General features: G+C 37.0%; 1 protein-coding gene across 1 annotated transcript; it reads left to right on the top strand.

Annotated features, from left to right (window-relative positions):
* Window positions 1-951: 951 nt before the first annotated feature.
* Window positions 952-5,777, top strand: LOC136209972 (uncharacterized). Its single transcript, XM_066001612.1, has 8 exons — window positions 952-1,167; window positions 2,531-2,643; window positions 3,271-3,342; window positions 4,670-4,705; window positions 4,946-4,991; window positions 5,171-5,258; window positions 5,368-5,425; window positions 5,528-5,777. The coding sequence occupies exons 1-8, from the start codon at window positions 1,089-1,091 to the stop codon at window positions 5,576-5,578; spliced, it is 543 nt and encodes a 180-aa protein (XP_065857684.1). The 5' UTR covers window positions 952-1,088; the 3' UTR covers window positions 5,579-5,777.
* The last annotated feature ends 6,343 nt before the right edge of the window (window positions 5,778-12,120 follow it).

Below are 12,120 nucleotides of genomic sequence, written 5' to 3'. Positions count from 1 at the left end.
ATCGTGGAAGCCGCCTACTCCGGGGCTTCTAAAATGTGATACGGACGCGCCAATTTTTGCAGCAAAGGAGCAGTGTGGGCTCGGTGCTGTGGTTCGGGACGAGACGACGTCCTTCCTATTCTGTAGCAGTAGTCTGATCCAAGAGCTAAAGGAACAAAAAATAATCGAAGCCCTCGCGGTACGTACTAGTATGTTGTAGTTGGCAAATCAGAATTTTAGTCATGTTGAGTTTGAAACGGATGCAAAATTAGTTGTGGAGGGGATTCACTCAACATCGATGGATTTGTATGAGTTTGACACTTTGGTTTAGAACTGCATAAATATTCTTTAGTTAAATCCTAGTTTTAAAATTTTATTTATCCCTCGTTTAGCCAATGGAACTGCGAGACAAACCCGTTTCAATTAGATATGTTCATGGGCCGAGCCCAATGAGCTTTTATATAAAAATGCTCAGTCTAGGCCGCTGTTTATTTAGACGGGATCGGGCTCAAAAATCAAATTCCAATCTCAATCCATATAAACACACTTAAATATATTCGTATAATTTTTACTAATAAAAAAAATAAAATTTGTACTTAAAAATAAATAGTAATATATAAATCTCAAGCCCGTTCAAAATATATGCGGGCGTTAGCGGCTATGGCCCTAAAAACAAATTTTTTTGTCCAAACCCGACTCATGGACACGTGACTGGACAGGCCGGTCGGGTATCCAGGCGCGTGAATAGATCTAATTTCAATGCTAGCGGCTATTTTTCTACCGAATTGCAAGGTTGACTATTGAATGTAATGGTTAAGGATACAAATCCCACGTATTATTAATATGCTGATTCTGTTAAAAAAAATTATTTTAATTGACGACTTTACTTAATTGATGATTTTAAAATGTTAAAGAACTTATTAACTTTCAAGATAAATTTGAGAATTTAGAATATTAAGAACCTAATTGAATTTTGAAGTATAAGAAAAAAAAAGGTTTCCTTTATCTTTCACCAATCACTTAACAGCGAAGAAACAACGTCAGAAATTCTTCTTAAGCGCAGGAAGAGAGCAAGGACGAAGAAGTGAAAAAAAGAAGCGGAAGAAGAAATGGGGTGGGTTGGGGATACCGTCGATTCTATCAAATCTATCCAGATCCGCCAACTTCTCACTCAGGCCGTCAGTCTAGGTCAGTCTCTATTTCGATTCGATTTTGTATCTGTGAAAAATACCAGCTTAATTTTTGGTGTTATGAGTCATGTGGATTTGAGGAATTCTGGTACTGGGAATTTGTGTTTTCTACTGCTTAATGGGTGATATTATATAAGTTAAACGAATGGAAATTTCAATTTGTCAAATTTCAACCTGGTTAACTCTTAGATTTTGGATTTTCTGCTTCTGTTTACTGGCTTTGGACTAAGAGATTTGTTATTTGTTTTCCAAATGTGCAGCCTGATGTAAATAGGGCTATACATAGAATTGCTTGTAGTGTTAAGTATGGATTGATGTATTTGAAGAATGGGGATATTGAGAGGATTATGGTTGGGGTTTTTGGTCTTGATGCAGGACTGGTTTTTGTGTTCTTTTTGTTTTATTGAGCTACTGTTGCTCTTCTCAATAAACAAACCTTTGATTTTCAGAAAATAAATAAGAGTTCAATTTGGCACGTTGCTGCTTTTGTTTTTCCCTGTTTGTATTAATAGTTCATGTGGTTCTATTTTAAGTATCTGATAGAGCTGTATATGACGCTGAATTGGAAGGAATTTATGCCATAGTTGAGCTTAACTTGCTTTATTCGGTTTGAAATGGGGTTTGATTGTCATTCTTGGGCTTTGATTAAAATATTTATATTTTGAAGAGAAATGCAGACATTACCTTATTGATGCAGAATTCCATTTAATTATGATAAGATTTTGGAATCAGACTAAATCTTCATAATTTATATGAAAATGAAATGATTTTGAAGCAATATCTATATGTGGTGTTAATGCAAATTGTAACATTCATACACATGCATTTTGAGGCAAATTGAAGTGAGTAGCATGTCATTTCTGTTGATGCTATTGTGGTGCCAGATACAATTTGAAAACAACTATGCTCTTTGGCATTCCGATCCTTTAATGGCTCAAAATTTTGATTAAAATTTTACTTAATTGTAGTGTTTTGGCTTGTATAGATCATGTTTCCTTCACATTTCTTCACGAATTACTGACCAAAGTGTTAGAATGCAGTTTTTGGCATTTTAGTTATTTACTAGTTTGCTATTTTTCTCTAGTTGGATATGCTGTAGAATTACTTCAAGTATAATTGAAGTGCTACTTTTTGTATGCATTTCGTTAAAGTTGCCTCATCTACTAATTTTTGTAGAATTTGCTTATTGAATTCAAGCATAGTTTAAGGAGATCATGATGCTGACATTTGCCTCTAATATTGAAAGCTACATTTTTAGAAGGCACTAAAGATTGTTTGTTTCAGTTTGTGGTCTTGCCATCTGTTTTTTTTTTCTATGTATTATATTATTTTTAATTTGTATGGTTGCATATTAATTTCAGGAATGATTGTTACATCTGCCCTAATAATATGGAAGGGATTAATGTGCATAACGGGTAGTGAGTCTCCTGTGGTGGTTGTTCTATCTGGAAGTATGGAACCTGGCTTCAAGAGGGTAAGATAAAATAAATGGTTTATTTCTTATACTTCTACTTGATTACTTTTCATCCTATCTTGTTGCCGTAGGCACTATACGAATGTGGTTTGTTTGATGTTATCTATGAAATCTGCTTAGTGATAAAGTTCTGGAAATGAAATTTTGATCTCTGACTTTAGCTATTGTTACATCCATGGGTATATTCTATCTTGAAGTCTTCAAAATTTTCACTAGGTGACTGCCAATATCTGTAGAGATACAAGATAGATCTTTTTTGTGGCTTAATGGCCTTTCTGGAGCAGTACTTATACATCCACCAAGGACATTTACTTCTTGTTTGATTTCTACTACTATATTATATGTTGCCATCACTGTGTATTAACTTTTGACCTGGTAGACTGGCATAAACAATTGTAAAAAGAATCATTTTGTAAAGAAAGATTAGCAACATACCAAATACTTTTTGGGATAATAGGGGGTAATACTGGTATTATCTTTTTTCAAAGAAAGATTATTGACAGTGTTGTTGCTTTCTTGTGGCTAATGATGATAATACTTTCATTCAAAGTGATCTATGCATCCCAACTTTATTAATAGCACTAATTTACTGCACTGGTTGACTAATTATAATCACCTCACTTGCAGGGGGATATTTTGTTTTTACATATGAGTAAAGATCCTATTCGTGCAGGGGAAATTGTTGTTTTCAATGTTGACGTAAGTTTATTACCTTTTTTCTTGGATCTGTTTCTTTTGTGTCCTATTATGTTTTCAATATATGTTCTAGATTGATTTGCCTATATGGTATTACCTTTATATCAGATAATTCCATAGTTGTCAAATCGAGATTCGACTCGTGAATTGAAATCCTCATTTTGTGAATCGTGACTCATGAATCGAATCAAATCGAATCGTTTCAAATTCATAATATTATAAAAAGCAGAATATTTACCATGTTGAACTCAAAATATTATCAAATATTTGTCTAGAGATGGAATTTTAATGTCAAAAAAAGAAATCATATCAACCAAGTACTTAAAATTAAAATCCAATGTAAATGCAATCCTCATAAAACTAATTCACAAGGATTCTTCTGTTTAATAACTTAGTAGAGATGAAGAGTTTGAATTTCGGACTCTGGTTTTTTGCCTTGTTGTCAACTTGATAAAGATGGAATGGAGCTAGTTTGAGTTGATAACTTGATAAATAACAATTGGACTAGAGGAGAGTGAGTTTAGTAGTTAGTGTTGTTTAAGTTTTTGATGAATAATGATGAAGATCCGGCTCGAAATAGAGCTGAATCGAATCGAATCGTAAAATTCGAATTGGGAATCTTAAGATTCTGTTATTATTTAGATTCGGCTCGAAATAAAGCTGAATTGAATCGAATCGTAAGATTTTAACAACAGTGGAAAATTCATTCTTGCAATCTCATATTTCTTGTTTTATCATGTCTTTGTTATATGTAAAACAAACCTTCCTTTTCCTCCAATAAATATCAAAGTGGAAGGTATTATATATTTGGCAATTCAACATATAATTAAGGCCCCATTTATTTGTTGGAAAATATTGTATTTTGGAAAATATTGGGTAACGGAAAAGTTTTTGTTGGAATTTTTTTTTTCCGTGTTTGGCTAACACTGGAAAACGGAAAGAAGTGGTGGGTGGTTGTTGTTTTCAGAAGGGTAAAAAGAAATGGAGTATATGGTTTCAAAAGTTGCAACCTAAAATTTTGTGCTTACTAACCTAAAATTTTCCATTTACTTATTTTCCTAAGCAAACAACCACCGGGAAATTCGGAAAATATTTGCCCGGAAACAAAGTTACATGTTTACTCAATTTCCTTGTTATTAGTTTTTCATTGATAACACTACTTTGCTGTATATTTTGTTCTCATGGACAGTTGTTGATTGGTTTTGTTGGATGTTTTATTCTGTATGCTCGCTCCTCTTCACTCCGCAACCCCCACTTCTCCTATCATTATTCTGCTTCTGTTTTTCAATTACTATGCACATTCTGAAAAAAAATCTGCTTTATTGATCAGGGCCGTGAAATTCCAATCGTCCACCGTGTGATTAAGGTAATTATTTTCCTCCCTTAGCATTTGCATATGTGGCATACTTTTTCAAAAATTCCTTGCTATAAGCTGACTGTCTAACTGTAACAGTAAAATTGAAAATTCAAGTGATGCTATATCAAGTGATGCTATAATTTTGAATTAGAGTTTTCACCACTTTAAATTAACGGTGTTTGAGGGTGGAGCAGGGCCGCCTTTGCTCTTTTTTTTTTCAATAAATCCTGACATTCTGTTGTCGTTCAGGTGCATGAAAGGGAAGATACAAAGGAAGTTGATGTCCTCACAAAAGGTGCAAGCTTCATCTTTTAAGTATTAGTTGGCTAAAATTTACCAAATTACTCCTTGCAGTTCCAATTCTTTGCTCTCAAATTTTCAGCCGCTTCAATATACTGAAGATTGTTATCGAAATTGCTATCTCATGTTGTTATATTAAGTGTATGTGCTGATATTACCAACCTCATTTCTCAGGAGATAATAATTATGGAGATGATAGGCTTTTGTATGCTCAAGGTCAGCTTTGGCTGCAGCGACACCATATTATGGGCAGAGCCGTTGGGTAAAAAAGCTTTGGCGATACTTTGTTTTTCTTCCTATTGCCAGTTAAATATACGAAAACGAATAGCATGGATAGACTCCTAATCTTGCTTACGTTTTCCTATTTCCAGGTTCTTGCCCTATGTTGGTTGGGTGACAATTATCATGACCGAAAAGCCAATTATCAAGGTTCGTTTGTTTCGATAAGCTTCAAAAATCAGTGTTCAAGTTTATAAATTCAGTGTTACTAAATGATATGATATGATTAATAACTATGCTTTATTTTTGCAGTACATTTTGATTGGTGCATTGGGGTTGCTAGTAATAACTTCAAAAGACTGAAAAATGGTGGAATTTGAAGGCTTGGACTAATTCCATGTAAACCATTTGAATACAATTTTTGAGGTTCCTGGTCAGAAGAAATATGAATGTTGGAACTTTTGTAGATGATCATGCAAAGACTAGTTTAGTATTTAAAAACAATGATTTTCTTAGAGATTTATTATAGATGTTTTGGTCTTGTTCAACCACATTATTTGAAGACCGGCTAGCAATTTTAGGATTTTTTTTTTTAAAAAAAAAAAAAAATTGCAAAATAAAGCTTTTACAAAAAGAATTTTCTAAAATGTTCATGGTTTGTGGATAACAGCAATTAAATCCCTTCCTGGAAAATAATATGCTCTTTGAGAGCATGATCTAATTGGTGCTTTCAATTATTATTTTGTTTTAACCATAGTATGTAATTTGTGTTTATCATCCTTGAATTAATTTTACACTAATTTAAAAATTAATTTGAAACAGATCTCGTTGAGCATTGTGAATAAAACTATGAGTGCTAGTATTCCATTCCATTGATTTGGATAAACAATGACTCGCTCTAGCAAGAGCGACTTCATTTGTAGAACGATCTATAAAAACTGAGTTTCACATCAATAAATTCATGGGAGAATTATAAAACTAGCACCTTTTCAGGTGTTAGTTTTCTTTTATAACTCATTTTGAAAAACTCACCAAAACTAACACATTTTATTAACTAAATTCCAACATTGCTCTCCTCTCTAACACTCCGCTCCCCGCTCTCTAACATTCGAACTTCCATCTCTCTAACCTAACACCCCGCTATCCCTCTCTAACTTTTCAGCGATTCATTGCCCGATTCTGTACATTTCATCCGGTGAATCTCTGTTACTTCGAGTGGACATGGCGAGAACACGAAGCTCAGACAACGAATCGAATTCAGAAGGAAAGACGAAAAAGAGGGTAAATAACTTGACTTTACATTTGCGATTCTCTCTTGTATTGTATTTACATTTGTTGGGTTTGAGAAGGAATCTTTCGTTTCGTTTACTTCTTCTCGTGTTAGGGTTTATCTGGGTTCATTTGGGTTCATCTGGTGTTAGGAAATCGTTCGGTTTTGTCGAAATCCGTCGATATGTATGTTCTATCGACAACCTAATTGTAGATAATACATAGATATAGACAACCTAATTGTTGATGGAACGTCTATTTGCCGATAGAACATAGATATCGACGATATAGTTGCGGATAGAACATAGATATCGACTACCTAATTGTCGATAGAACATATATATCGACGACCTAATTGTCGATAGAACATAGATACCGACGACCTAATTGTCGATATCTCTCTTATTTTAGCATATGTTATCTCATTCTAGCTCAACGTTTTCATTAGCTTAATTGTATATTAGCTGATGATATATCTACAATAAATTTCAGCATGATCGTGGACGCAAGAGGAAGAGAGATGAGCATGGCTCTTCTTCCAAGAAAGCCAAGGAGGGCTCTGAATATAAATACAAAAAAGCATTTGGAACGGAAAGCGTCATCACAGTTAGGTGTAACCTAGAAGCAGCAAAACATATAAAGGACTGTTTAACACCAAACCAAGTAAATCTATTTAGGAAGAGTTGCTTCGGGCAGTATTGTGATATGACCAATACAGTATTTGCAGGAGTCCTCTGTCATATCCTTTTAACAAGGGAGATCATATGTGAAGACCTCAAACCCAGGGAGCTTTGCTTCAAAGTTAGAGGTGTTGAGTTGAGATGTGGGGATTGGGAGTTTGGACTCGTAAGTGGGTTACGGTTTGGAGACATGGAAGCATTTACCGAAAGGTTTAGTGCGCTAAATAAGCCAGATAGATTTAGGAAGAAGTTTTTTTCACACAACCATACACCAACCTTTAGAGACGTGGACACAATTATGAAGCAAACTGTTTGGAATAATGAATCTGATCAGGATGCAGTTTCATTTGCTATGTTGTACTTTGTCCTTGGCTGTGTGTTGGATAACACTGCCACGAAACAAGCTCTTCCTTGGGTTTTGGAACTCGCTGAATTTCCAACATTGTTTAACGAGTTCCCGTGGGGTGTTGTGGCCTGGGATGTGACCTACAGGTCTCTTGTCAATGGGATGATTGGTGGAAAAGATCGAATTGATCAGTTACGTGCTTATAGGGATTGTTTAAGGAATAACCGTGTCTCATTCAACCTATATGGTTTTGCACATGTATTTCAGGTATGATGTGTGTATATTCTATATAATAGAAATGTTAGTAATAGGCATAAATAATGAATTGAAACTTTGTTGCAGGCTTGGTTGTTGGAAGTATGGGATGCCCCCCACCAATGGTTCGAGAAGAAAGGCACTCGCATCCCACGATGGCTACGATGGAAAAAGACCGGTATCCCTACATTGACCAAAGTTATACCCATTTTTGACGTAAGTTGACCAAACATTGAGCCTATTTTCGACACTATTATGCTATACATCTGATTGACTTGTTTATTTCTACACGTGTATTATTAGTCGGGTAAAGAACCAAATGCCACAAAACTTACAGCTGAAGATAGGGAGAAAGAAAGCTCCTGGTATCAACCTCTAGTAGACCATGTGGATGGTCGGCCGTGTAATTATGACCAATTGTTTACCGGTTTGGAAAAGGGGCAAGAGGAGGAAAAGGACGAAGGCATGGAAGAGGAGGGACAGGAGGAATTGGGTACATATGAAGGAGGAAAGGTTGATGTAGAGGATGACAGTGAATCTGAGACTGATAATGAAGAAGGCAAGTATGAGGACAGTGAAACTGAAAATGATGAAAATGCCTTCATTGTCTCTCCTAGAGTACCTGTCTAGAAGAAGAAACAATCTGGTTTGGAATGACTACTGAGGAGGATGTTTGTTGAGCATGAGAATAAAATGAATGACAAGTTTGCTGAGCAAGAGAAGATAATAAATGAACAGTTTGGTCAGCAAGAGAGGAAAATGAATGAACATTTGTCTGCCTTTGTAAATAGATTGTCCGTTGTAGAACGTGATGTGCAGGAACTGAAGTCACAACGGGATGTGGAACGTGGGATGTATGAGGGGGAGGTGCATATGTATGAGAGTGAGAGGGAGAGTGGGAAGAAAGAGATGGATGAGCATGCAAATGAGAGGGAGGAGAGGGAGAAGAAAGAAGATGAGGAGAGGGAGAGGAATAGGGAGAGGGAGAAGAAGGAGAAGAAAGAGCAGGAGGAGAGGGAGAAGAATAGGGAGAGGGAGAGGGTGGATAGGGAGGAGAAAGAGAAGAAAGAGGAGGAGGATAGGGAGAAGAAAGAGCAGGAGGATAGGGAGAAGAATGGGGAGAGGGAGAGGGTGGATAGGGAGGAGAGGGAGAAGAAAGAGCAGGAGGAGAGGGAGAAGAAAGAGAAACAACAGAAGGAGATAGAAATGGATAGGGAGAGGAGAGTGAAAGAGATGGAAATGCAAATTGTTCCTACAACTTCTGTTATAATGATTGATGTAAGTTTGTTTTTAATGTTTAACCCGGTGCTTTTAACATAGAATATCAATATAATATGTGTTTCTACTTAGTTTGCTGTTTTAACAGGATGAGAGCCATGACGACCATGATGCTGACATAGATCATGGACAACTTACTCTTCTGGTTAACCAGGTTGTCCAATCATCTTTACCTACGCATGAAGACAAATGAGAAATAGAAGATTTGACTATTGAGGTTAAACATAAGGAGGAAGGGAAGGGGAAAAGAGGAGGAAGAGGAGGTGGAAGAGGAGGAAGAAGAGGGGGAGTAAGGGATGCAGGAGGAAGAAGAGGGGGAGGAAGGGATGGTAAAAGTAAGGAGGAAGTTGAAGTGAAAGGGAGACCTAAACGAGAAAGGAAAGTTGGGAGAGACCTCCAGTCACCATTCACTGATCCTCGGATGAATTATCATTTTGCTGATGATGATGATCAATATCCGATAGAACAACACGATGGTCCCGACCGTATAAAAGGACACCTCCTACAGGCCTATGATGACTGGAAGAAGAATACCCCCCGTGATCTGTTGAGGCAGTTAGGTGGAACCGAATGGGGACAGACTGTATCGTGGTTTGAAGATGCAGAGATAACTGGAAAGTACATAGACAACCAAGTAAGATACTGCTCACTTTGTATGTTTTGGTGTATATAATCCAAGTAAATGATGCGTCGATATCCCATTCATATCGACGCATTACTCAATGTGATGCGTCGAAACCCATTCATATCGACGCATAATTCACTAAGATGCGTCAATATAACATTCATATCGACTCATCATTCAATTGGATTCGTCGATATCCCATTCATATCGGCGCATTATAGCCATTTGGGTCCTTACTAATATGTGTCATTATCATTTTTGTCTGTGTTACAGCTCGTAAATGCATTTTTATGCTTATTGAACGGAAAAAACGTCCATCAGAGGCAGGATTGGACTGCCATCGACTCAAATTTCTTTGGATTCATGGAGATGGCAAATATGACCAAGAATCATGACAAACCCGGAAAATGGGAACAAGCCAAGTTGTTTGTAGATCAAATCAATGGGATGGAAGAGTTTCGAACTCGCCCTTGGTATGAGGTTAAACATGTGCTAATACCTATCAACTACAAAGGAGAACACTGGTTACTCGGGGTGTTCTACGTGGAGGAGATGAGGATGGAGTTCTATGATAGTCTGGAGTCAAATGCCTCCAACGAATCAATAGACAAATGGCTAGAACTCCGGTTTCGTATTATGACAAGAGCAATGGAAGAGGCCGATTATTGGAAGAAAAGTGGGAGGCCTGATAATGGTAATCGATTGATAAAGTGGGAGAGGGCTCGCGGGTGCACACAACAGCTCCGCAAATCCAATGATTGTGGTATCTTCCTATGCATTTTTGCTCAGCATTATGTTGAAAAAGGGCCATTTTGTACGGATTATGGCTTCTCCGGTTCTGATGGACGTTTCTATCGGTTGCGGGTGTGCTTGGAACTCTTCAACCAACGCTTGTTCAACCAAAATGATCTAATTGCCAGGAAGAATTTGCTTGGATTGTAAAAGTTTGTAAGCTGTAAACGTTTGTTGGTAAATTATTAATGTAAACTGTTATTGTTGGTAAACTTTTATTGTTAGTAAACTGTTAATGTTGATAAACTGTTATTGTCGATATTTATCCCATATCGGCAAGTATGTAGTCGATACTTAACCCATATCGGCAAGTATGTAGTCGATACTTAACCCATATCGGCAAGTATGTGGTCGATATTTATCCCATATCGGCAAGTATGTAGTCGATATACATCACATTGTTGCATAAACTCCTGATTCCAAAGACATAAAATCTCAATCACAAATTATCATTACAAAATACATAAAATCTCAATCACAAATTATCAATACAAAATATACTAGAGTACACTATTTTCCAGCTGAGTTCTTAGAGCAGCTTGCTTCACTCGATATTGTAGGTGGAAGCCGTGATGGAACTCGTAACATACTAGTACAATTCGCTCAATTATGACCAGTATTCTCGCACCTGGTGCATCTTGTTGGAGTTACCTCCTCGCCCCTCGATGGTATTCAGTTTTGACTTCTCGGACGACCCACTCTAGGTGCAACCTTTTTAGGAGGAAGCACCTTCATAGGAGTCTCACAAACTTTCCATTCAGACTGGTGGCCAAATGGATGTATGGGCTCAATGTATGACAATCGTACAGTCTCATTTTTGTAGTAACGATGCACCCACGCATATGCATTGATGCAATCTTACATACGTGTCTGCATGGAAACTGTGACAATTGCCATTTCCTACACGTGCATGTTCCCGCCTGTAAATTCACAATTCCACCCTTTCCTCGATCGCTGATTTCAAAATTGTGAGCATCGATGGGCTTATATGAACAACAAACTGACTTATTGACATGTTTATGCATCTTCTTATTATAAAATACAGACAAATATGTCTCCCGTTCTCCTGCAAAAACATTTTTCATATATTAGCAGTATATAACAACTCTTAGTACCTTATAATAGAAATAAGTCCCAATATCAAACCTGCTTTTGTGCGTCTCTCGCGAAACCATGCTTGGAGGATTGTCCTTATATACTCAACCAACAATGTGATCGGTAAACGTCTACCGTCTCCCATTCTAGCGTTGAATGATTCTGATATGTTTGTCGTCATAATGTTATACCGACGTGCGCAAAAGTACGCACGTGTCCATTTCTCTCTTCGAGCTTCCTCTAGGTAGTCCGCTGCCCCCGGGCATAATGTACGAAGTCTGGTGAATCTTTCCTGAAAATCAGAGGTCCGCCAGGCTTTTGCAACTTGCCAATACGCTATGTCTAACTTTTTCCGCCCCCAAATTTAGCCTTCACATTCTGTTTTAAATGCTGAGCACAACTTCCATGTATCGCATTTGGATACACCATATTGACTGCATAATCAATGCTCTTATTCCTGTCTGATATTATGACTAGGTCTTCAACATCACCAATACATTCCTTCAACCTGGTGAAGAAATAAGCCCATGATTCATTACATTCATTCGGACCAATTCCGAATGCA

This window comes from Euphorbia lathyris, chromosome 10 (assembly GCF_963576675.1).
Source record: "Euphorbia lathyris chromosome 10, ddEupLath1.1, whole genome shotgun sequence".
NCBI classification, from domain to species: Eukaryota; Viridiplantae; Streptophyta; class Magnoliopsida; order Malpighiales; family Euphorbiaceae; genus Euphorbia; species Euphorbia lathyris.
The sequence above is the reverse complement of the archived record's forward strand: the minus strand, read 5'-3'. Positions and strand labels throughout refer to the sequence as shown.